Source organism: Bos grunniens, chromosome 4 (assembly GCF_055505025.1).
Source record: "Bos grunniens cultivar Pamir isolate PY7600 chromosome 4, Bosgru_T2T1.0, whole genome shotgun sequence".
NCBI lineage: Eukaryota > Metazoa > Chordata > Mammalia > Artiodactyla > Bovidae > Bos > Bos grunniens.
The window spans coordinates 34,326,532-34,353,691 of NC_141168.1; the positions used below are offsets into that span (position 1 = coordinate 34,326,532).

The 27,160-nt window shown below is 41.0% G+C and overlaps 1 protein-coding gene and 1 pseudogene across 3 annotated transcripts in view; one reads left to right on the forward strand and one right to left on the reverse strand.

Annotated features, from left to right (window-relative positions):
* Nucleotides 1-4,076: 4,076 nt before the first annotated feature.
* LOC147373919 (uncharacterized) lies at nucleotides 4,077-5,314 on the reverse strand (annotated as a pseudogene).
* FAM3C (FAM3 metabolism regulating signaling molecule C) overlaps nucleotides 4,658-27,160 on the forward strand; it is a 54,119-nt gene continuing 31,616 nt past the window's right edge. Inside the window, exons 1-3 of one of the 3 annotated variants that reach the window (XM_086395893.1) lie at nucleotides 4,658-4,849; nucleotides 20,242-20,296; nucleotides 25,349-25,453. In XM_086395893.1, the coding sequence (XP_086252019.1) occupies nucleotides 20,284-20,296; nucleotides 25,349-25,453 (118 nt within the window). In that variant the 5' untranslated portion in view covers nucleotides 4,658-4,849; nucleotides 20,242-20,283. Of the gene's footprint in view, nucleotides 4,850-9,588; nucleotides 9,646-20,241; nucleotides 20,297-25,348; nucleotides 25,454-27,160 lie in introns of those variants that run through there. The other 2 variants (XM_086395894.1, XM_086395895.1) reach the window with 2 other exon arrangements.

Consider the following 27,160-nt stretch of genomic DNA (forward strand, 5'->3'; position numbering starts at 1 on the left):
GTGAGGCATTTAGGCAAAAGTCCATCTCACTCACTAGGCCAACACAGGCTGTGAAAAAGAGAAGTCGGGAAATTTGTCTTCTTTACAGAGACACCTAGGAGTAAACTTGGCTCATGACTGGTCCCACTTAGCAGGAAAGGAGTTGGTGGGATGAGAGGAGTAACACTCGTATCTTGTGGCTTTTACCTGTAGGCTGGAGGAAGTTTGAGAGGTTTGGGTCTCTTCTCTGTTTTTAGTTATATATTTCTGTATGGCTGTTCTGGGTTTCCATTGCTGTGTGGGCTTTTCTCCAGTTGCAGCAAGTGGGGGCTGCTCTTAGTTGCGGTGCGTGGGCTTCTCCTCGGCTAGCTTCTCTTGTTGCAGAGCATGGGCTCTAGGGCACTCAGGATCCAGTAGCTGCGACATGTGGGCTCAATAGTCACAGTTTCCGGTCTCTAGAGCACGGGCTCAGTATGTGTGTTTGTGACTAACGACAGCAACAACTGACATGTGGGAGCCTCCTTGACCTGTTTCTCCTGCATTGGCAGGCGGATTCTTTACCACCGAGCCACCAGGAAAGCTCAGTTTGAGACTTCTAAATGCACATTTTTGTGACTATTCTGAACAACACTTTTTAAGCCACACCTGAGTGTGGTATTTCGGAGAAAGCAATGGCACCCCACTCCAATACTCTTGCCTGGAAAATCCCATGAACAGAGGAGCCTGGAAGGCTGCAGTCCATGGGGTCGCTGAGGATTGGACACAACTGAGCTACTTCACTTTCACTTTTCACTTTCATGCATTGGAGAAGGAAAGGGCAACCCACTCTAGTGTTCTTGCCTGGAGAACCCCAGGGACGGGCGAGCCTAGTGGGCTGCCGTCTATGGGGTCGCACAGAGTCAGACATGACTGAAGTGACTTAGCAGCAGCAGCAGAGTGTGGTATTTAACTCAGTGTATAGGTATTGCATTTGACACTTTTTATTATTTTTTGTTTTTATTATTCTACCTTTGTGTTTTTCCCCCACCCATGATATTCTTTAAAACCTTGTAGAGTTTCTGGCTATCCCTCTACAAGTTTGGGGTGACAATCCAATATAAGCATGCTCTAATATTTTAATGTAATCCCACTCCTAGGACTAGTCAGCTTGTATTTATGTATGTGTTTATTTTCAATTTTTTTTGTTTGTTTTTTACAAACCTTTCCCTCCATGTTTCAGTGACCTATTACTACATTAAAAAAAAAAAAAAAAAAAAACCCTACCACGGAACTTAGCAATTGATAACAGCAACAAACAGTGATTTCTCAAGATTATGTGGGCTGGCTGGTTTGGATGGGGTGGCTCCCACATGTTGTTGTTTGGGGTCACTCTTGGTGTGCTCAGCGAGAAGCTCCACTCAGGCTGGACGACGCAGATGACCTCAGTCATCTGCTGACTCAGCTGAGTGGTTGGACGGTTTGGGCCTAACCAGGCCTCTCTTTCTCTCCATGGAGTTTCTTCTCATTCAGTAGCCTGATCTGAGTTTCTTTATGTGGTGATGGGATTCTAAAAATAATGGAAGCTTCAAGGCCCGGAAGTTATCCAGCATCACTTCAGCTGCATTCAGTGGGTTAAAACAAGTCCCAGGACAGCCCAGTTTCCAGAGGAGGGACACAGACTCTACCTGTTGGTGGTAAATGTGGCAGGAATTTACAGAAATGGGAGGAATCATTGGTTGCTGTATTTGCAGGCAATCTCTACTCCATATACAGATTATTGTTGTTGTTTAATCACTAACTTGTGTCTGACTCTTTTGTGACCCCATGGACTGTAACCCGTCAGGCTCCTCTGTCCATGGGATTTTCCAGGCAAGAATAAAGGAGTGGGTTGCCATTTCCTTCTCCAGGGATCTTCCCGATCCAGGGATAGAACCTGCAATTCCTTCATTGGCAGGCTGAATGTTTACCACTGAGCCACCTCGAAGGCCCGCATATACAGATAACTGATGCCAAATGAAATGTTCTGCTTGAGAATGGGCCCAATTAATATTCTGAGGCTTTGCATCAAGCTTAACCTGTAGCAATATTATGTAATTCTTATGTGGGAAATTGTACAGTATAAGCTACAGTTTTATGTAAAAACTTGAAGCCACTGAAGAGGGAATGAATTTTCTTTTCCAAGTTGAGACAAGGGTGAGTTTTGAGGCTTGAAATTTTGGGCATTGGGGGTTTGAATCTTGGCCCTGTTATGCACTTTTCTCCTTGGTATTTAGGATTTAGGTATAATAGGATTATTGTGAGGATTAAATGAGTAAATATATATATATATATGAAGTTTAGGAAAGAGCCTGGAACACAGCAAATACATAATAAACATTGGCTTTAAAAATAAAAATCATCATGCTACTGCTAAGTTGCTTCAGTCGTGTCCGACTCTGTGCGACCCCAGAGACGGCAGCCCACCAGGCTTCCTCGTCCCTGGGACTCTCCAGGCAAGAACACTGGAGTAGGTTGCCATTTCCTTCTCCAATGCATGAAAGTGAAAAGTGAAAGTGAAGTCGCTCAGTCGTGTCCGACTCTAGCGACCCCATGAACTGCAGCCCACCAGGCTCCTCCATCCACAGGATTTTCCAGGCAAAAGTACTGGAGTGGGGTGCCACTGCCTTCTCCCATGAATTATCATTACCTATTATTAAATGTAATATATTATTATAATGTAACACAGAAACGTTAGTTTGGATTAAGCCTCTCGGAGCTGCAGTTTTTTGTAGTCTTATTAACTTTATCGTTAATCCTGACTGTTTTTCCTGCTTTCCTGCCTCTTGCCAAGTAAAACAGCAGGTGAAAAAAATGGTTGATTAACAGCTGTGCTAAAGAAATGATTTACCAACTTTTAAACAATGCAATCCGTATGAAAAATATAATTTACACTGTAGCCCAGGATGCTGTAATCTACTCAACTACACTTAATATTGTACAAATATTTCATGAAACAGTATGTATTTTCAAGTTATGCTAGGAACTCTGATTTTTTGGTTCTATTCTATTTCAGTGAATCAATAACAAAATGTCGATTGTGACCCACTATTATTAATTTCATTACCTATTGAAGGGTTTGAAGCTATATATTATGGTCATTGGTTATTCAGCACATGTTCAACCCAGAAATTGTTTCAAGTGTAGTGCTATAATACTATGCCATATGTTCTTTCCATACAGGCCAATTTGATTATGGAGCAAAAAGTTGTTTTTTTTTTTTTTTTCACAAATATGGCCTGACCTCTCTAATCAAGAGGCTTCTAAATTCTCTCTTTGGCCACCTGATGTGGAGAGCTGACTCATTTGAAAAGACCCTGATGCTGGGAAAGATTGAGGGCAGGAGGAGAAGGGGATGACAGAGGATGAGATGGTTGGATGGCATCACCGACACGACAGAAATGGGTTTGCGTGGACCCCGGGAGTTGGTGATGGACAGGGAGGCCTGGCATGCTGCGGTTCATGGGGTTGCAAATAAGTCAGACACAACTGAGTGACTGAACTGAACTGAAATTCTCTCAGTGGGACCTAGGGGTCAAGGGAAGGTGTGTACATGTTGTATTTTTGTATAATAAGAAATGAAGTGCCTTATTTGTTTGAAGCTAGATGGACCAGGCTAGAATTCCAACTTCACAACTTACTCCCTTATATTTTCAAACAAGTGATTTAAACTTAACTTTGAAGTCTTGGGTTTTTTTATCAGTTAAAGCAAAACACAGCTATTATCAACTTCAGTCTGAGTTGTGAGTATTAAATGAGAACACATTCCCAAAGGCCCAGCAAGGTGCAAGCAAAGAAGGCTCTCTTCATCCTATCATGGAACACAAACTTCCAAATTCATAGCTATTATTTAAGTTCTGTATTTTCTATTTTTCCAGGTATGTTAAGACTTGGTAGAATACTATGATTAAACTCTATTATTTCTTTAATGCAATTTAATTTCTACAACCATGTATTGTCCTGATATTCTACCTAATATTGCTAATAAGGGTTATAGTTATTATTTTGGAATATGGATAGGAATTATGAAACAATTTTGCGTTTGCAGGTTTTGGTTTGACCTCCCAGTTAACACATGATCGTGCGAAAAGGTGTGTACAGGAGAAAAACATTTCTTTTATGTTGCTAAATACATTAAACGAAAGTGAGGTGCAAAATACAAGAATTGCCTTTCTCCTTGAGCCCAACATTTAAGGTTACCAGCGTTCTAGTGCTCAGTCAGGTAGTATCTTTGCCATAGGTGAACTAGTTTGGAAGGAGTCAGGAGGAAATAATGATCATCTCGAATATGGAGCTCTAAAATGGGACTGATTATTTTAAATTTTCTTCCTTTAAGGCGGGGATTATAGAAGTGTGACTGAAGGCAGAGGGTGGCGGACGGGGGAGGGCGAGGAGAGGCCGTGACACTTCTGCCCTGTCCTGGAGTGCAGACTGCCGCCGCCCCCTTCGCTCCCACGTGGCAGGTCCAGACAGCCCGGCGCGGACAGGGGGCGGGGCCGCAGAACCCCTCCCTTTGCTCTCAGGCCCTTCCTCAGGCCTGCACGGCGCCAGCTCAGTCCTCCACCGCCAGGGGGCGGGCGCGGCTTGCCAGCGGCGGGGGCCCATTGGTTGCGCCGGGGAAGTGGGGGAGGCGGCCCAGCGGCGAGCTGGCTTCCTCCTGGCCACTCGCAGGGGTGAGGGGAAGCCGGAGGAACCCGGGAGGAAGCCGAGGAGCGAGCGGGAGGCGGCGGCAGCGGCTCCCGTCGGCCTTCTGCAAGACTGACCGTAGGGAGGCCGGAAAGCGGGCGCGCGCGGCGGACAGGCGGGCGGGAGGCCGGTGAGACGGACGGGGAGGCGGACCGTGTCGCGGCCGAAGGCAAGGAGGCTGGGGGGAGCCGGGGACCCACCTTCACCTTCATCTTCCGCTCACCCCGCGATTGCCGGCCCGGGGCGTGCCCGGGTGGTCGGGGCGCGTCCCGCCGGGGGCAGGGCGCGACAGGAGCGGGGCACCGGAGCGTGGCGGGCCGGGGGTCCAGGCCGCCGGCCCCGCGCGGGCATCCCCAGCCCGGCGGCCGGTCTCCGGGCTCCGCGGAGGGCGGGGCGGCGCCTGCACCTGGCGCTCCGGCCTGGGGCTGGCACCTGGGGCGCGCGTCCCGCGCTCGGTCTCCAGCTCGGGTCGGAAATGCGGGCCGAGTGCTCTAAAGGGGCGGGGATGGAGTTGGATGTTGCATTAGAACTCTGTGGAGGGCGATCTTGGCTTAGTTGTAAAGTTTTAGTGTCTTCTGAGCTGGAGGTACTTTTTATTTTTTAAACCTATCCAGCCCATTGGAATTCAGTATCACGGATGGACGTACTGTTTTTTCTTTTCTTTCTTTCCCACTTGTTTGCTGCTAAGCTCACAGTTTCTACAATATGTTACAATTTGTGACCCTAGATCTAAATAATGAGTGATGGACTGACAATCTCCAGCTGTAATTTTTTTTGTGTTCATCACTCTGTATTTTTTAAAAAATTTCTTATCATACAAAACTGTTTAATTCACAGAAGCTTTTCTTTGTTTCTTTCTATTTGGCCAAAAAGAATATGAATACAGTTGCTTACGAGGCGCTGTGCCAGCTGCTTTCCGATGCACATTTTATTTCTTAACGACCCATAGAGTAGGTCCGTTTGTGTATTTTCCCAATTTTACTGAGAAAATATGATCTCCCCTAGAGGTTAGGTTCAAAAAGATAGAGACTAGCAGGAGATCCCAGACCCCTTGAACTCTTAACTACCTTTCAGGGCTAGTGATATCCTGTCAAATTTTATAGGTTTTGGGGAGACCTTAATGTTTTTCATACAGTGCATTATTGAGTACAAATTACTGACACCAGCGGGAGATTGGCAGAATCAGCATCTGGTTGTGGTCATATCCATATCATTAACTATACCTCCTTTTAAAGGCTGCCAGTCTCAAGTTCTGTGGCAGTTTACTAATTAAATCACAGCGTTCCCCCCTCCCCCCACCCTTTATACAGGTGTGAGAAGCTGTAGTCTGTGTAATGTTTTCTAAACTCATTTTTCTTGATAGCAAGAAAGAGTTTGATGCCGTGATACTCTCCCAGGGGATCTCTCAGAATCACCTATAAATGAGGCTTCAAAAAAGGACACAGGTCAGGTTCCTCCCCAAGACCCCAGTGGAGGGATCTTCTGTTTAAAAGGGAGTAAAGTAAGACTGAGCCCACTAGGTTAAAGTGGCCTTTTAAATAAACTTAATAACTGTTACAATTTTAAAAAGAATTACTAAGTAACTAAATCTTTTGTAATTAAAGAAGATACCTTTAAAAAGGAAAAGATCATTGGAGAGAATGTCAGAGGATAAAGAGATTGTTGTTGAATGGTGATAAGTAGTCCTTGTGGGACATCAGAGAGTCTGACTTTTATTTAACCACATATTTTAAGTCTTAAATGGTCAGCCTCAGTATTTGAAAACTTGTATATTCATAATTAGACATACCAGAGTACTTATTTGTGCCTGCTGGTAATTATAGGTAACATGGATACTGTGAATAAGGCAGCCTTGGCTCTCAAAGCTACTGTACTTTCTCTGAGGTATGAATCTTCCCCCACCCCGCCACTCCTTACTTTTATAACTCCTTTCTCAAAGCTGAAAGGTCCAAGACCTAAGAAGAAAGAGATTTTGGTCTTATGCATCACAGAAATGCATCTAGCTGAGAATTTAGTAAATAGCAAACATTTGTCTTAAACTTAGTCCAGAAGAGTTCCTGAACTTGGGATCAGAAAATTGGGATTTTAAGCAGTAATTCTGCAATTAGTTCATTGCCCAATAGAGGGCATTGACCACCTTATTAATATCATATTTTTGCCTAATTTCCTTAATCTGATTGGGGTGATTGCACATGACTCCCAAGCTCTTTAAACTTGAAAAGGTTTTGTGAATTTTATTCTGCTCTTAAAATAGAGTCAGCTGATATTTTCTCAGGGGAGAAAATTATGTTCCACTACCTCTAAGTTTCTAGTTTCACCCCATCAGTATTCTTCCATTGTCTTCTTCACTTTTTCATTTGATTCAAGCTGTTTTTATTACTTATATCTCCCTTATTTCTAATCTAATTAATTTTCATCTATTCTTTATTTTTCTAGCTTTACTCTGGTGAGTTTTTCAGTTGCCTTTAAAAATTAAATTTAATCTACGTAACATAAAATTTACTATTTTTAAGTGTACAATTCTATGACATTTAGCGCATTCATAGTATTGGGAGGTCATCACATCTTTTAAAAATACTAATTTATTTAATTGGAGGCTAATTACAGTATTGTAGTGGTTCTTACCATACATTGACATGAATCAGCCATGGGTGTACATGTGTTCCCCATCCTGAACCACCCTCCCACCTCCCTCACCATCCCATCCCTCAGGGTCATCCCAGTGCACCAGCCCAGAGCACCCCGTCTCATGCATCGAACCTGGACTGACGATCTGTTTCATATGGTAATATACATGCTTCAATGCTATTCTCTCAAATCATCACACCCTCGCTGTCTCCCACAGAGTCCAAAAGTCTGTTCTTTACATCTGTGTCTCTTTTGCTGTCTCACGTATAGGGTCATCATTACCATCTTTCTAAATTCCATAAATATGTCTTAATATACTGTATTAGTGTTTTTCTTTCTGTCTTACTTCACTCTGTATAATAGGCTCCAGTTTCATCCACCTCATTAGAACTGATTCAAATGCATTATTTTTAATAGCTGAGTAATATTCCATTGTGTATATGTACTACAGTTTTCTTTTCCATTCATCTGCCGATGGACATCTAGGTTGCTTCCATGTCCTAGCTATTGTAAACAGTGCTGCGATGAACATTGGGGTACACGTGTCTCTTTCAATTCTGGTTTCCTCAGTGTGTATGCCTAGCAGTGGGATTGCTGGGTTGTATGGCAGTTCTATTTCCAGTTTTTTAAGGAATCTCCACACTGTTCTCCATAGTGGCTGCACCAGTTTGCATTCCACCAACACATCTTTTTAATTCTACATTTTCATCACCCCAAAAGGAAACCTCGTGTTCATTAAGCAATTACAATGGGAATTACCCCATTCCCCAACCTATGGCAACCACCAGTCTGCTTTCTCTACAGATTTATCTGTTCTGAATATTCCATGTAAATGGACTCATAAGATAGGTGATCTTTGTGTCTAGCTTCTTTTACTTCACATTAAGTTTTAAAGGTTCATCCATGTTGTAACGTGTATCAGCATTTTGTTCCTTTCTATGACTGAATAATATTCCATGTATAGATACATACCACATTTTGTTTAGTATTCATCCATTGATGGATCCTCGTGAGTTTTTGTGTGCCAGTAAGAAAAAATTATATAGATGTTTGTAGCTGTGAGTCTGAATTGATTTTCATCATGGCTTGTTTAGGTAGTATCATGGTTATCAGATGTACTGCCTAGCTATCCGTGTGCCGTGCTATGCTATGTTGCTTCAGTCATGTCTGACTCTTTGTGACCTCATGGACTGTAGCCCGTTAAGCTCCTCTGTTTATGGGATTTCCCAGGCAAGAATACTGGAGTAGGTTGCCATTATCTTCCTCCAGGGATCTTCCTGACCCAGGATCCAACCTGTATCTCCTGTTGTTTCCTGCTTTGGCAGGGGGATTCTTTACCACTGTGCCATTGGCAGTTAGGATATCATTAAATGTGTCTTGAAGGACCTGTGATTGACAAAAAAATGAATTTTTAATTGGTTCAGAAAATTTTACACTAGAAGCTTCTTACTATCTGTTCTTTGCAAATGGCTGCTAACTTGCATTCTTGATTTTGTGATAGAAATGACACACTCTCCAGGCCCTTGGGCAGATGGAGGCTCTTTGCTTCTCCATTTCTTCCTGTAAATAATTTGACTAACAGAATTATGTCTGCGCTGGTACAGTGAAATTCTGAAGACTAACTTAAAGACTGTATAAATGAAGGGAATATATAGGGGACTTCTAAAACATTCAGAATAGGTACCTGTACCATCCCATCTGATACAGTGTAAAATATTGGAATTATAGGAAATGAAGATAGTTATACTCTATGGAAATTGTACCTTTCTCTTGTCTCTTTTTGTAGCGATTTGTGAACTAGACACTTCTTTACTTATGTTCAACTTATAGTTAAAATGTATTTAGTTTTATTTTGCTATTGATCATATCTCTCCCTCCCTCCTTCCCTTTGTGTCTATCAATCCATTCGTCCATCTCTCTTTCTCCTCTTGGATGGTATAGTGTAAGATTAAAGCAGGTTACATTACAGCCATTTAGTCAGCAATTGTGAAACTCTGCAGGAGCTGACAGAAGAAATGTCATTTTGTCTTGTTTTCTATTTGGGATATGTTTGTACTCTTAGTTACAGAAATCTGATCCCCACTTCATTTCTTCAGTTGGATTATGAATTTTTAAGCAAAATTCTGATTTGGTAGAGGAAAGCTGCAAGAAAATATTGGGATGGTTTTAATTTTACACTCTGTTGTAAGCATTGCAAACAGGAGTTCTCTTTGCTCTGTTCCTCACACAGTGTTTCCAGGTTTATCCACTGCTCTTGTCTCCCTCACTCTCACAGGAGACGCGGCCCAGAGTCTAGCTGATTTCCATTGTTAAGAAAAGAAAGAAGATTCTTGTCTTGTGAGTTTTACCTTTGGGCTCTTGTGGCCTAGATCTGACTCACTCCCCAGCCCTACTCTAGACTTCGCTGTGTGTTTGGATTGATGTACTGTTGGGCTGAAGTACTCACATCTGAGCTTGACTGAGGGTCACCTGGGGAGTTTATTAACCATGCAGGAGTTTTAATCCTCTCTCCAAGAAATTCCAGGCTCAGGAATTTGCCTTGTATTGGGTTGGCCAAAAAGTTCATTTGGGCTTTTTCGTAAGATGTTACAGAAAAACCCTGATGAACTTTTTGATCAACCCAATAAAAGGCCTACCAGTAATTGATGTTGTTGTTTAGTCGCTAAGTTGTGTCTGGCTCTTTGTGACCCCATGGACTTCAGCCCACCAGGCTCCTCGGTCCATGGGGATTTTCCAGGCAAGAATACTGGAGTGGGTTGCCATTTCCTTCTCCAGGGGATCTTCCCAACCCAGGGATTGAACCCAGGTCTCCTGCATTGGCAGGTGAATTCTTCCCTGCTGAGCCACCAGGGAAGCCCTGTGTGCGCGTGATGTGGGCTATTTTATAGTTAGGGCTTCAAAGAACCAGATATGGGATTTCATTGAATCTAAGCTGTTTGTAAGGTACACCATTATTTTACACACTACTAAGAGGAAGAAATGTGGTTGTAAACCTCATCCTGATTTAAGACTTGTTAAAAGAAAGGAGATAGTGTGCTTCTTAGAATCAGTAAAGTAGAATGTCAGGTACCTGAGACACCACAAGCCCCTCTTGTTACAGTGAAGGGTTATAATGAAGCCATGGGTAAAAAGAATTATAATGTAACAGTCCTTTAGGCCTTATACTTTGTAAAATTTGTTTATAATAGAGTTTAACATAGGATGCCTGTACTTGACCTGTGTTTGTAATGAAGATTACACTGATGCCTTTGTTTTAAAATGCAGTGTAACTGTATCAGAGTGTAATGCACTCTAGTTTGGCCCCATGTTATTTTCAGCGTACCCATTTCCAGTCTTTTATGTGTGGGTGTTGCAGATCAGTTCAGAAATCTTATTTTTAAGCTTCTGTGTACTTTAGTGATTTCCATTTTGTGTAGTCCATTAAAATTTGTACTTTATGCTACAGTGACATTGGTGTGGCTTGCTCATTTGAGTTCTTTTTTGTCACCCTTTCTTCTGTTAGAGAGTTCATAACCCCTGATGCCAGCTAGCCAGTTACATGCATATACATCAGCCACCTGTGTTGAGTAGTTTTAGGATTTTGTGGTAGTAATCCGTGTCAGCACCAAGTTTGGTGTTGACTTAAAAAAAGTCACACGCTAAAAGTTGAGAGTTATGTTTTACTTGATGGAATTTTTAGGACTTTAAGCCCAGGAGACAGCATCTCAAATGACCCTGTGAGAACTGCTTTCATGAGGGGAGGCAGGGGACAGGTTATATAGAAGTTTCGTAACAAGGGACAGGTAGTCCGAACAGCAAAAGATTATTGTTAATTAAAGGAAGCCAGATAACTCAAGGAATTTATTGCAAGAGTCTGGGCTCACTGAAATCATTCCTTTCATATGTATCTCAGCTATCTGGGTCCTGTATCCTGTGTTTTCCACATCTTGAACTTTCTTGGGACTCTCTGTAGGGAGTGGCTGTAGTTTGATGGCTGCTAGATCACAGGTATTCTCTTTTCTGAGTGCCCTTAGGGCTTAGGAACTCACAGTGGAGGGCTGGAATCTCCTTGACTGAGACATTCTTGGTTACTGATGTGGCAAGAAATACTCCATTTCTTAGTGAAAGTCTCTCAGTCATGTCTGACTCTTTACGACCCCATGGACTGTCCTGCCAGGCTCCTCTGTCCATGGAATTCTCCAGGTAAGAATATTGGACTGGGTAGCCATTCCTTTTTCCAGGGGATCTTCCCATCCTATCGAACTCAGGTCTCCTGCATTGCAAGCGGAGTCTTTACATCTGAGCCACCAGGGAAGCCCAAGAATACTGGAGTAGGTAGCCTATCCCTTCTCCAGGGGATCTTCCTGACCCTGGAATCGAACCAGGGTGTCCTGCACTATAGGCAGATTCTTTTCCAGCTGAGCTACCAGAGAAGCCCATTTCTCAGTGGGTCACAGTGAACCAGAATTCTGGCTACCAACTTCAAAAGAAGCACCACAGTGGAACATTGGGGCCTGAAGAGGAGACTAGGTTAAAACATAGGTTAAAATGAATCTTTCTTCACCAGTGAGAATTCAGTGAAGAACAGCCCCTCCTGCTATGCTGCTTCCTCCAGTGGCATCATTTTGGCAAATGAAATATTTTTTGTCTGTAGAAAGCTGCTTAGACTTGGGGTGGGGGGGAGGGGGATATGTGTCCACTTAGTGTCTAATCACTTGGAGTATATACAGAAAACATGTTTAAATGCTTGTTAATCAACTGAAGTATTTTAGATGTCTAATATCTCAACTATCTGAAGGGGAAAGAACTTTAGGTCTCTAGCTGATTCATCTTGGTGGAAGGACTTGTCCTGTGGAATTCTCGGTGTTGGGTGAACAGTGCTGAAGTAGTTTTGCGCTTAGAGGGTGGTATGTGTGGTCTGGCAGGCTCGGCTCCCCCTCCTTCCTTCCACCCGTCATTGGGGCTGAGTCAGGACAGGCAGGACAGTTGCATGGTTAGCACGGCTGCTTGTAACTGGTTTTTAACTGGAGGGACAAGACAGGATGACAGTTATAGTTTGTCTTGTCTCGTTCTTAAAAGAATGGAGTTTTATCCAGCTGCTGCACATCAAACGGAATATCTCTGAAGTGTTACTTTGTCCAGGCACTGCCAGGAGAAGCAAATAAAAGCAAAGGATAGCAATTTATGGTGGGTGGACTATGGAGGAAAGCTGAGTGCACCCAGAATATTTCAGGGAGAGAGGTGCCCTCTGGCTCATTTCTGCTTTTCCATAGTATGCTTTTAATTCTGTTTCTGAGGCCCAGTTAGATACTAATCCTCTTTTTAATGTAATTTCAATGTGATGCTATTAAGAAAATAAGTAAAACCATATGATGCTAGTTCAGAAAAGTTTCAAATCCAGGATTAGATCATTTGTATCCCTCTCTTCTTGAGGTTTTCAGTAGAATATTACCATTTCCTTCTGAAGAAACTCACTTATTGGATCTATTGAATTATTATTTTAAAGTGTTTGGTCTGTTGCTTTGTAGTTTCGTCTTTTTGAAGGCCATTTTGCGGGAGAGTGGATACACTTACATTTTCCTCAGTGATCTTTGGAAAAAGTGAATATATTCTTGGCACTGTAGAATTATACAGATGTCCTCCTTTCCTTCCCAAATGCTTTGTTTTTAGCTCCTTTTTCTTTTCTTTTTCCTTCTAGTAAGATTAGTTTGATCATTTAAAAACCTAGGATACTTTTCCAGTTGTTACGCAGACATCTAAAATTTTCCCTTTAATCTTTTCAGGTCATACTTCCACCTAAGTATCTGACACATGTGTGTGTTAAACTGGTAGATTTTAGAAACATCCATTCTCTAGGATTTTGTATCAGAGTCTCCTATGAGAACTAAAATATTTTCAAGGTAGTAACTGGGTTTTTTTCTGTTGCTTAACAGAAAACAGCAAATTCTATTAAATTCACAATACTTATAATATAGTGATAGCAACTCACGTATTTTGAATGTTAAGATTCTTTCAAGTGAATGCAATCTTCTTACCATCTTCATTTTGTTATTTCAAAAATGTACCCCTCTTGGTGAAGATGTGTGCAAATGGCCTCTGGATGAGACGAGTACTTGAGAACAGTCTGCACCTGATACGGTGATAGCTTTCTATTAAAGCGAAGGTTCCTTAAAACTAAATATTTGAAATTTAAAAAATTGATCAGACACAGTTACCCATATCCTTTTGCCCTTTTAAAGTCCATCACACACACACACACACACAAACACACAAGCAATCACTTTTAAACACTTAACCAAAGCAGTTAAGCTCTCCTCACCATCATTTTTACAGTTAATGAAAGGATATATAATGAGCTTAATTTTTCTCCATTTTTTTTTAATGTCTCCTGGGATCCTTTGAAAAACATTCCAGAGTCTATAGATTTATTCCTGTCTTTACTGTAGGTGGACAGCTTCATCTGTAGGAAAGGAAAGACGCCTTCCTTTCTTTTGAAGAGAATCTGTGATGTTGATTCTCATTGAGTAGATGCTTCTTATGTGGAGAGCAGTTGATTGTGAAAATGTGTGGTGAACATGAATGGAACAGAGAATTCAGGGTTGTTTGATCGGTCCTTCCTCTCTGCTGGTACTGCTCAGAGGTCCCATAGAAGCCATATGGGAATTGTATACTGCAGGTAGTCCAGCAAGAAATGTTGGCATATTAGAGCATGGTCAGGAAAGGTTTTAATTCCTCTATTTTAAACGTTTTTTAAATTTCAATTTCATTTTTTTATTCCTTTACCTCAGGTGGCAAATTATGACTGATGGGTCTAATGGGTCACGAGCCAAATTGGCTTTTGTATTTTTAAGTGATCAAAAAGAAAAAAAGCAAAAGCAGAATAATAGCTTATAATGTGAAAATTTTAATAAATTTTTTTCTTTATAACACAACTGGGCCCATTTGTTTCAGTATTGTGAACAATTGTTCTCCAGTTATAACCACAGAACAGAGTAGGTTTGACAGAGACTCTGTGGTCCGCTGGCGGCTCAGCTGGTAAAGAATCTGCCTGCAATGTGGGAGACCTGGGGTTCAATCCCTGGGTCCAGAAGATCCCCTGGAGAAGGGAATGGCAACCCACTCTGTATTCTTGCCTGGAGAATCCCAAGGACGGAGGAGCCTGGCGGGCAACATTCCATGGGGTTACAAAGAGTCGGACCTGACTGAGGGGCTAACACTTTCACTTCGACACTGTGGTCCACAGAACTAAAGCATTTACCCTCTGGCCCTTTTACAGAAAGTTGCCAACACTTGCTCTGTTTTATTTACATAAATGCAAGTATTTTTTGCAAATAATTTTCTTTAAATACCATACTTGTATTTGTAAACATAATATTAGAATAATTTCCCCTTGTGACTTTTAGCTGTAGCATTCTTTAGGTTTCAGCATTGTGTCATTTTTCTCCTTTACTGCTCTGGGACTGAAAATTTCGTCTATTACATTCTGGTCTTGAGGGGATCTGGGTTCTCCAGAGAAACAGAACCAATAGGAGACCATCTGTCTGTCTGTCTATCTCCCTGTCTATTAATATCTACCTTGTGTGTATGTACTCAATTGCTCAGTCATGTCTGACTCTTTGAGACCCTGTGGAGTGTAACCCACCCAACTCCTCTTTCCATGGGATTCTCCAGGCAAGAATACTGGACTGGGTTGCCATGTCCTCCTTCAGGGGATCTTTCCGACCCAGGAACTAAACCCGAGTCTCCTGCACTTGCAGGTGTATTCTTTACCTCTGCACCACCTGGGAAGCACACGTATCTGCCTACCTAAGATAAGTAACTATCAGAAGGAATCGGCTTGTGCAGTTGTGAAGGCTGAGAAGTTGCAGGATCTGTAGTCAGCAGGCAGGAGAGCCAGTGATATGGTTCCAGTCTGAGGCCACAGGCCTGAGAGCTGGGAGAATTAAGTGGTATAAGTTTCAAATCTGGAGGCAGGTGAAGACCTGAATATTCATTGAAAGGACTGATGCTGAAGCTGAAACTCCAATACTTTGGCCACCTGCTGCAAAGAACTGACTCATTGGAAAAGACCCTGATGCTGGAAAAGATTGAAAGCAGGAGGAGAAAGGGACGACAGAGGATGAGATGGTTGGATGGCATCACTGACTCGATGGACATGAGTTTGGGCAAGCTCCTGGAGTTGATGATGGACAGGGAAGCCTGGCGTGCTGTGGTCCATGGGGTTGCAAAGAGTCGGACACAGCTGAGTGACTGAGCTGAAACTGAAGATCGATATCCCAGCTTGAAGACTATAGGCAGAGAGTGAATGCTGCTCTACTCAGCCCTTTTTGTTCTCTTCAGGCCTCCCAACTGATTGAACAAGGCTCACTCACTTGGGGAAGGCAAATTGCTTTACTCTAATGTTAATCTCATCCAGTAAGATTCTCACAGACACATCCAGAATGTTTAACCAAGTACAGTGTCTGGGCACCCAGTGGCCCAGTGGAGTAGACACATAAATTAGCCATCACAAGGCCTAAATGTACTTCAAATCAATTTTTAGACTTTGACTTCTTTTCCCGTTGGTCTTCTGGAAAAGCCTTAATTCACATGAATATTAGAATCGTCTATTGATTCTCAGTTGATTCATTTAAAATTGCCGTCTGGGAGGAAACATTTTCCTCTACCCTTTTAGTTTCTTTTGGCTGGTCTAAAATTAACATGAAACAGATTAACAGAAAGTCAGAAGTTTAATAACATGTATACATGGGGGAGATCCGAGAAAAATGAGTAACTTGCCAAAATGGCGGAAATTCTCACATAAAATACTCTCTTCAGCTAAAGACAAAAGAGAAGGAATATGAGGGGTAGTGGTTTGGGACTTCAAAGGGGAGGAGGGGGCAGTTCCCTTGGAGACAGAAGAGCAAATGTTTGGTAAATGTTTCCTGGGTCTTGCAGTGACAATGGGATACCTAGAGGAATTTTAGCAAGCAGATTCTGCTAGGTTCCTCGCTATCTACGCATCTGGTTCATACTATCATTATCTATGGTAATAGCTTCTTCTGAATAGACCCCCTATAAATTCTTAAGGCAGCAAAGGGGGAAGATCAGGATCTTTTTCCCTTGACTGTTTCCAACTGGAAGTAATTAACACACCAAAGAGACCTTTGGGGTTGCAAATTTTGTTTCCTTATACTGCCGTTTGGCCATAACTGAGTTAAACATGGATTGAATGGAGTGGTTCAATTCAGTTCAGTTGCTCAGTCATGTCCAACTCTTTGCAACCCCATGAGCGGCAGCACGCCAGGCCTCCCTGTCCATCACCACCTCCCAGAGTCCACCCAAACCGATGTCCATTGAGTCAGTGATGCCATCCAACCATCTCATCCTCTGTCGTCCCCTTCTCCTGCCTTCAGTCTTTCCCAGCATCAGGGTCTTTTCAAATGAGTCAGCTTTCCTGATATTTTTGGTGTATAATTGTATTTTCTTCTGGTTTAATTGATTGTTGTTTGTTGGTATTCTTCATTCTCTTGTGGCCTTTCTGTCTTGCACGAAGTGTTCTAATACACAGGCTTAGTCATTTTGACAAACCTTCAGAGCCCTAGAGTGGCTAGTTGGCAGCAGGGATTAGTGATTCCCAGAGCAATTTGCAAAAGCCAGATTGATTGGCATGGAATTTTGTCAACAAGCTTCTTAGAACATGTCAGAGAGCTGCTGGGGTGAAAGGGAGGTGGAATTGTTTACAGTATCAGCTTCTTACTTACCTTTTATATGACCTTGAACAAATCTCTTGACTTCATCTATAATGCTGTAGGGTTGTTGGGAAGATTACATGAAATAAGAATGTGTGACTTACTCAGCTGTTTGCCTCATTACCTAGTTTTTGCTAACTGGCACAGTCTTACACTCATGGTGAATAATCGTTCCTAGGGCTTATTTTGTTGGTGTAGAATGGTGCTCTTCTAATTCACCGGATATAGCTTGAGTCCACTTCTCAAGGAGAGAATGACAGTATCATTTGACCTGTGTTTTTATCCATCATCCCTTAGAATCAGTTGACTGATTCTAAGACAGGATCTGTTTATTCAGGCCTAATTTTAGCAAATCTCCATAAATTAAATCAAAGTAGATGGTTGGGCTAAATGAAATGTTTAAATTACAAGAAATTTGAAGAAATCTAGTGTGTCAATCAGAGGTCCTAATTCAGCCTTCCTCCTTCATTCTAGATTACTTACTTAATTAGTGTTTATCCAGAATGGTGTTTCATTGGTCAGAGCAAGCACAGTGGCCCTGCTTGCAGTGCACCCTGATGGTTATGCGCTTTACACATTAGCAACCGATGATATGGGTAACCATTGATCTAATACATGGGAACTTGTTTTGACCTAGACTACACTTTTGGGTCGGGGCGGGGGAGAGAGAAAAATATACTTCACAAATATACTATATATATATTTTAATCTTTAAAAACACTCTCCTTCCACCCATATTCCTGTTTTGGTAAATGACTCTAATTTTTATATCTCTCTTTTTTAATGAGTATATAAGAACAGTTATCAAATTCTCACCTCTTGACCCTGAATTAAAGAGCTCTGAATTTCTAGCAGAGGCCTTGTCCCCCCTTTTGATGTGGTGTTCATTTTCTCTGGACCTGTTGTACCTCCATTTGATTGTTGGAGATTCAGCCTGAGGTGAATACCAGACTCCCTTAAATGTTCCTTCCCCGGGACAATTCTCTGTAAATGTTTTGTTTGTTTTTAATGTCCTTCTAAGAAGACAAGTTAGGAATGGTTTGGAATTAGCACATTGTAAACAGATGCCCCTTGATTTGCTCTCAAATACTTTCAGTATTCTTTCCTTATGCCGATCTACACTCTTGCATCATTAATTTGCTTCTTAAGCAAACTAAAAATGTGTTTGTGGCTGAGATTTGATGAGGTTTTAGAGATTTTATTAAATGTTATTCTCTGAGAAATTCAATGGAAAACATGAATTCAGCTAGACCATTGCAGTTGCTTATATTGTGGTCTTACTAGTGGGAAGTTTGGAAGCAGGCTGGTTAGGCAGACCAAATGAGGGGCAGTACATGAGGCAGTGATTGTAACGGTACAGGTGTGACCTCCTTGGCAGGTAATGGAAACCAAGAAATAGAACAGCAGGTATCTGCTCAACTGGTTATCATACTCCAGAGAAATTATCCCAGGCCACATTCAGATAAGAGTGAGGATATTTTGCAGTATTAGCTGGGAGGAAAGGCATGTGTGTGTGTTGTGAACATAGTGTTCTATCTTGCTGGAAGTCAAAAGAGGATTTATAACTAGTTGGGGTTTTCATTTGAGAAGCCAAGTTTTCCCCCCCCAGCTTTTATGTGGTGGCTTGTGGCTACTTCAGTATCTGTTTCCTTTTAATGTTTTCCTGGCCTGTGGCTAAGCAAGTTGTTTAAACAGATATATAACATTGACTTTTCCTATTATATAGAAGGTGTTCAGATAACTCATAAAGGAAAAGAAATCAATAATACTCAGTTCAGCACTAGTATAAATGTTGATATTTTCTTCAGGGTAGATTGAGCAGAAGGAAGTGAATTCACATAAGAAACACTGGTTCTTTTTTTATGCGCTCCATCCCCACCCCCTATAATTCCTAATTGGTGAATAAGAAAACTGGATGTCTCACTTCCTTTCAGTGTCCTTCGGGGATCTGCTGTTGTTTTTATTTGAGCCATTCTATGAATTACATGATCAGACAGCAACATTGAAACATCCAGGTTAAAATACAATCTAAAATAAAGAAATATATATATTTTTATGGGTGTACTTTATTAATCAAAATTTTCTTTTGAATTCTTTTCCTGTACAAGAGATTGAGTAAACTGTGGACGGTGTCCAGCTGACCTTGAGCACGAATTTCCTATCAAACTCATATACTTGCTTTCCTAATTTAAAAAAAAAAAAATTTTGCCTATCTTGAGTTACTTCTTAGGGGAGAAACACACAAGCCTATATACAGATTTTTTTTTCAGTACCTACTTCTTGTTATTAGAATAATAGAAAATTATAGTTTCTTTATTTGATGTATAACATACACTGTCGATAATCATAATTGCTGGGGATATTTAAAATGGCAATTCTGTACGTCTAAATATGTTCTTTCACAAACTTATATTGAAAACATGAAGAGGAAGAGGAACCCTGGTACTAAGATAAGGTGCCTTTCCTATAAGTGCTTATTATAGTGACACCCGAACTGTGTCCTACTGAAAATGAAATAGCATCATATACTGGCGTGAGCCCTGGAGCAGGAGCGCGCAGACATAAATCCTCTCCCCATTTCTCAAGTAATTTGTCCCTGACTAGATAAGCAGCTTAAGTTCTTTGAATCTCAACTGAAAACTGAAGGTTTGGAACTAAATATCAAAAGTTTGTTACAGATGGGTAATCACGGAGAACAACAAAGCATTATCTTCTGTCCACATGCCTGATGGGAGGTTTTCCCGCGATCCTTCAGAGCTGGGGGACAGAGTAATTTTAGATACACCCTCCTCTCAGGAACTTTTATGGTCCAGTGGAAGGAGACAGGCCCAGTGCTAAGGGGTTTTTCCATTAAATTTTAATACTGGTAGAATACTTAGAAATATCATGACATCTATTTAGTTTAATATATATACTCCGAGGGCTTCCCAGGTGGCGCTATGGTAAAGAACCTGCGCCAATGCAGGAGGCATAAGAGACCGAGGTTCAGTCCCTGGGGCAGGAAGATCCCCTGGAGGAGGGCACGGCAACCCACTCCAGTATTCTTGCCTGGAGAATCCCATGGACAGAGGAGCCTGGAGGTAATGGAGTCCATGAGGTAACAAAGAGTTGGACATGACTGGAGCGACTTAGCATGCACACACATTCACTCCAAATTAAACTCAATCTAGGGAGGAAGGCTCATTCTAGACCTAACGATATTTGCCTTTTCTTTTGATTTTAGGAGCTTATTGAATGAAAAGTGCCAGAGACTGAAAAACCAAACATGAGGGTAGCAGGTAAGATACTTAATTCAGTAGGAATGATTTTACTTCTTGTGTAACCTGTTTGTTTTGTGATGACTGAATGACACTATAAAAAAAAATCATTTTCTATATTGAGTGCAACTGAATATAACAAACTAAATCATTATTTAGCCTTTTTACCTTTTCAGGTAGTTGGCAAATCACAAATGGAACGTTTAGTGGATTCTGTATAAGTTTTTGTAGGGTACTTTTGTTGAAATTATTTATGCTAAATATTTTCAGTTAGGTTTTTTAATGTTTATGTCCTTATACATTAAGCTTGTTTGCCTAGTTTTATGTATATGTGTGTATGTGCACCCCATCACAGGCACTGCCATAGAAGACATTCACATTTTACATAGACACTTCCACTAAGTAGAGTGTGTCCATCCTAGGAGAGACCTTGTCATTTCTCAAAATCAAGATAGTCTTTCTTTTGATTATCATCTCATCAGTAAACAAAATATTCTTACAGGAACATCTCTAAGAGTATAGGTCTAAAAGTACATTACTTAAGCCCAGAATAAAGCAAGTTTCTCTTTCTCATATAATTCTGCATTCATTCTAGTTGAAATTAGCTTTGTCATCTAGTCCATTTCTCTGATTCTGACAAATAATACCAAGGTTAATTGATGCATAATTATTCACTGAATGCTGATTTTATGTTTGGCATGCTTCCTAGTATTGGTCTCAAAGGGACTACTGTTAATGAAGGAATAGGAAGATTAGCTTATTAGTTTATTGCTTTTAGACTAATTAATCTCTTCTAATTAAAAAAAAAAAAGATCCTGGTTGCTTTGAAATATCCTTATAGCCATTATTCTTACAGTGAGACATTAGTAAATATTTCAAGTTTTTCTAGGTTTATGAAAAACAGGGACACTCTTGGACTAGAGCAATCCATGGCTGAAAGGAAGAGGGATTCTCGTGGATGGAATGGGAACTGTGGTGTACTGTGGGTAGGCCCTTCCAAGTCCAAGGTGGATGGTGACAGCTCTGGAGGAGCCCCTCTGCAATAGAAGGTCCATAACTATCATCATGGAGGTGCTGCTGGTATTCGCCTGCCTGCCTCTCTCAGGGATCTTTTGCTTATTCTCTTACCGGTTAGTTCTCCACCTCCAACTTCTCTGTCTCTTAGAGCTTTTGTTTTCTCCTAGTTCCTTTAATCAGTTCAGCTCAGTTCAGTCGCTCAGTCGCGTCCGACTCTTTGCAACCCCATGAATCACAGCATGCCAGGCCTCCCTGTCCATCACCAACTCCCGGAGTTCACTCAAACTCACATCCATCCAGTCAGTGATGCCATCCTCTGTTGTCCCCTCTCCTCCTGCCCCCAATCCCTCCCAGCATCAGAGTCTTTTCCAATGAGTCAACTCTTTGCATGAGGTGGCCAAAGTACTGGAGTTTCAGCTTTAGCATCATTCCTTCGAAAGAACACCCAGGGCTGATCTCCTTCAGAATGGACTGGTTGGATCTCCTTGCAGTCCAAGGGACTCTCAAGAGTCTTCTCCAACACCACAGTTCAAAAGCATCAATTCTTCGGCGCTCAGCTTTCTTCACAGTCCATATCCATACATGACCACTGGAAAAACCTTAGCCTTGACTAGACAGACCTTTGCTGGCAAAGTAATGTCTCTGCTTTTCAATATGCTATCTAGGTTGGTCATAACTTTCCTCCCAAGGAGTAAGCGTCTTTTAATTTCATGGCTGCAGTCACCATCTTGCAGTGATTTTGGAGCCCCCAAAAATAAACTCTGACACTGTTTCCACTGTTTCCCCATCTATTTCCCATGAAGTGATGGGACCAGATGCCATGATCTTCGTTTTCTGAATGTTGAGCTTTAAGCCAACTTTTTCGCTCTCCTCTTTCACTTTCATCAAGAGGCTGTTTAGTTCCTCTTCACTTTCTGCCATAAGGGTGGTGTCATCTGCATATCTGAGGTTATTGGTATTTCTCCCGGCAATCTTGATTCCAGCTTGTGCTTCTTCCAGCCCAGTGTTTCTCATGATGTACTCTGCATATAAGTTAAATAAGCAGGGTGACAGTATACAGCCTTAACGTACTCCTTTTCCTATTTGGAACCAGTCTGTTGTTCCATGTCCAGTTCTAACTGTTGCTTCCTGACCTGCATATAGGTTTCTCAAGAGGCAGGTCAGGCGGTCTGGTATTCCCATCTCTTGAAGAATGTTCCACAGTTTATTGTGATCCACACAGTCAAAGGCTTTGGCATAGTCAATAAAGCAGAAATAGATGCTTTTCTGAAACTCTCTTGCTTTTTCGATGATCCAGCAGACGTTGGCAATTTGATCTCTCATTCCTCTGCCTTTTCTAAAACCAGCTTTTACATCTGGAAGTTCACAGTTCACATATTGCTGAAGCCTGGCTTGGAGAATTTTGAGCATTACTTTACTAGCGTGTGCTGCTGCTGCTAAATCACTTCAGTCGTGTCCGACTCTGTGGGACCCCATAGACGGCAGCCCGCCAGGCTCAGCCATCCCTGGGATTCTCCAGATGAGTGCAATTGTGTGGTAGTTTGAGCATTCTTTGGCATTGCCTTTCTTTGGTATTGGAATGAAAATTGACCATTTCTAGTCCTGTGGCCACTGCTTAGTTTTCCAAATTTGCTGGCATATTGAGTGCAGCACTTTCACAGCATCATCTTTCAGGATTTAAAATAGCTCAACTGGAATTCCATCACCTCCACTAGCTTTGTTTGTAGTGATGCTTTCTAAGGCCCACTTGACTTCACATTCCAGGATGTCTGGCTTTAGGTGAGTGATCACACCATCGTGATTATCTTGGTCATGAAGATCTTTTTTGTACAGTTCTTCTGTGTATTCTTGCCACCTCTTCTTAATATCTTCTGCTTCTGTTAGGTATGGTTTCTTATAATTGAGTAGGTCTTGATTTAAAATTAAGTTCTGTCACTAACTAGTTATGTGACCTTAGTAGGCAAGGGATCTAGATTTTTCACCTTGGTTTCCTTATTTGTAAATTGAAAATAGTATCTTGAGTGAGTGAATTTGCTCAGTCGTGTCCAACTCTTTGTGACCCCACGGACTGTAGTCTACCAGGCTCCTCCCTCCATGGGATTCTCCAGGCAAGAGTACTGGAGTGGGTTGCCATTAGGCTGTGCAAATGATACTGTGCTTATAAAGCATTTAGCTCTGTAATAGGCACTCAGTAAATGGTGTGTGTATATATATTATATATATGTATTTATAAATATGATGTAGATAGTTTGTTTAACATAGGCTTATGTTTAGTTTGGAATGGAATTTAGTCTAGAATATTCATATATTATGAACTTGGTGTTTTAATTGTTCTAATATTTCAGTTGTGAACAGCCAAGTTTTCATATATCTATTTTAAGGAATAGGGAAAGATTATTTGCACATGCCCCTGATGCTTAGAAAATGAGATGTTTAGACTGTCATGTGACATATAATCTTCCAGCCCTTGGTCTTAAAAGATCAAGAAGAAACATGCCACGTGTTAATCATTCATCTGTTTAGCAAACATATATTGAGAGTATGACATATGTTGAGAGAATGTTCAAGGCACTTTGCTAGACCCCGTGAGGAAGAGTTCAAACCCAGTGGAATTTTATTTCCTCACATAGATGACCTGTAGTCAGTCTTGAAAACAGGAGGCAGTTTTGGGAGCAGGAGAAGGTACAGCGCAGGAGGCAGGGATGGGAACTGATTAGTAGTTAGGCTTCCTCCTTGCCATCTCATTTCTATGTTTATAGAGCATCATAAGCCCTTCTGATTACCATCAGTTCATTCACTTCCCTCCCCTGTAAGGATGCATTCCCAGTCATTTCAGGTTTATAAAATTAGGATGAACACAGCTCTTTTTTCCTCTTCCTTACCCATTAAGTTGAGTTTGGGTAGTTTCTCTGAAGAATGTGGTGCTTTGCTATTAGTGACAAAGCACTGGGCTGTGTCAGGATCCCCAGGCTCCTATTCTTGTGCTGATGCTAAGAGAGCTGTAATCTTGGACACTTGCCTCACTTGGGGACTTTGTTTCATCAAGGATAGTGAGATGACTGTTGATCCTTCACATCAGTGTAAATGAAATTTTTAGTAACCTGAGAGGGGAATGGAGATTGTTCAGAAAAATATTAGTATTGTTTCTGAATAAACTAATGAGATGTCTCTGAAATTCTAAGAGGAAGAAGATGTTGTTCCTTTCCGGTCATTTTCGTTTCTGTTTCTTTCTCATACTTTCACTTTCCAAGATTTGCTTAGCTCTGGAGGAGAAAGACAAGTGCTGATTCATATTAAGCAGTTAATTAGTTAGTAGCAGTGCTATTTGTAAGGCACTCAGAAATGGTTAAAGATAGGTATGGAAGGCTAAGAGTGTTCACAGAGCTTACCATGTAACCATTTTATGAAGCAAATGAAGTAGGTGCTGAATTAAGTCCTGCAGGAGTGGGGAAGGCATGTCTTAAACTTCCTGGTATGGGGAGATATTATTGTTCCCCAAACCAGGAGTACTTGTGTGCTCCACGAGATATGTGGGTTGCAGAGGACAGTAAACTCATTACCGTTCACTTGAGAACTCCTTGCCGAGTGGACATCCCGTCTGTTGCCTTAGTGTCTCCAGAAGGGTCAGTGTTTTTGTGTCCTCTGTATCTAGCACTGCCCTTTATAATTGAAAACGACTGGAAGTGAGTCATCCCACAAACTTGGTGTTGGTATTTCATTAGTCATGATACTTTGGTGTAGTCAGTCAGAAGTTGATAGTGGGTCATGTTTTTTTTTTTTTTTACATGTGAGAACTAAGCAGATGACTTAAAACAGTCCTGTGTCTAGGTTGCTAGCCAATCTCATACTTCCTTGATTAGCAAAGTCAATCAAATTGACTATTGGTATACTTTTTGTTGTAATTCAAGTAAAATTAAAATCCAATAATAAATATTATTAGATATTTAATAGTCTTAGGGAGTTTTAATATTCACTTATACTTTTCCATGGTAATGCATAATACAAAGTTCTGTGGGCTCATAAGTTCATGTTCAATTGTTTCTGCCCTGTATATAGGTGCTGCAAAGCTGGTGGTCGCTGTGGCAGTATTTTTACTGACATTCTATGTTATTTCTCAAGTATTCGAAATAAAAATGGATGCAAGTTTAGGAAATCTATTTGGTAAGTTTTTATTTTTTTCACCCTTTCTTGAAGTTCATTTGTGATGAGATTGTCTTTAAATTTTTATGAGTTATCAACATTGAGTCGCTCTACTGTTTAATCTGTCTAGAAAAGAAAATGTAATTATATTGGTAAGTGCAATTCATTAGAATATTCTAAAATACACAATAGAAAATCTTACAATTAATTCGATATAAAGCATGAATCCTGTATTCAACATTTTGAATGTATTTAATGGGGCCTATTTTATGTGTGCCTAGGGATATTAATCATGGCATTTTAAATGCACATTCTAGAAGATATCACACCCTATTTGAATTGGCTGCTTAAAAACTTGGAGCCGATTCTAACCCTCAATTAGCAAGTGATTAGGAGTCATGATAAAACATTTTAAATAGACATAGACATCCATCTTGCTTTTCCTACCCTCATTTTCTTTCTGCAGAATTTTTCTTTTTACCAATTTCTTTGATGCTGTGTTGTAAATGTCCCACTAAAAGCTGCCTTACTTCAGTTTTAAACAAAATCTTTTAAGTTGATAAAATAAGTTAACATTTGAAATATTTGAATAAGCTTTGGCTGGGCACTGTTTAAAGTATTAAAAAATTACTAATGAAAGGTCAGACTGTGAAACATAGAAACAGTGTTTTGACCTAGTAGGCAGAGATCAGATGAAACAGCCTATGGATCTCTGGAATAGTTTATGAGTTTTGCTTTCCATAAGTTAGTATTTGGAAGGGATCCCCAAGACCTAATAAACTCCCTCTCACATCTAGTTTCAAGACTCCTTAAACCACTGTTTCTCTAAATTTTTTATGTCAGAGGAATCTCTAGGGAATCTTGATAAATGCAGGTTCTGATTCAATGTCTGGATGGGGCCTGAGAGTCTGCATTTCAAGCTCCCAGGTGATGGCTGATTTCCTCTCCAGAGACCATGTACTGGTATTGGGCTTTAGACAGTTCTGACACATAGTCCTTAATTTCTGTACGTATTTATTTTTATACATTTTCAGGTGACTTTTCTTACAATGACTACTTAAAAGTGCTTCCTTATATTGCACTGAATTCTACCTTTTATACTCCAAGTAATTTTAGTCCATTGGTCTTACTTCTACCTGTTGGATCTCTCACATAGTTAAGCTGTGGTTGTTCTCCACCAGGCCATCTTTGTCTAAGGTTTTATCTTATCAATTTATGAAATCCTCCCTTTGAACCATTCTTCTTAATGTGCTGGTTGTTTTCCTCCTAACCGTCTATTTTTTGGCACGCAACTTAAAATGAGGTATCCAGGATCAAGCGTAGAATAGTTGTTGCAAGTGTGGTGAGACATGTCTTGACTTCTGGGCTGTGTCCTGTTGCTGCAGAGGGCCAGCTTGGTTCCTTTGAGAGCACAGCTGGTTTCAATTGAAGGGTGGGGCGAAAACAGGGAAGGCATTTAGGACTTGTTCAGTGTTGCTGTGGAAACAGTGTGTTGTAGCTCGTTCTTCTAAGAAAGGTTATAGTAAAGGAAGATGGTTATGGGATCCTAGCTCAAGGCCGAAGGAAGTTGAAGATTTTTTTTCCTTTTTGATGTAAGGGAGAGGCTTTGGCTTGTCTGTAGTCCTTGGGCAAAAAGTCAGTGAATTACAGATCAATGGGAAGAGATTGAACAGACAGAAAAGGTACAAATGAAAAATTATTTTGGGAAAAAATGCAGTTTTCAGAGAG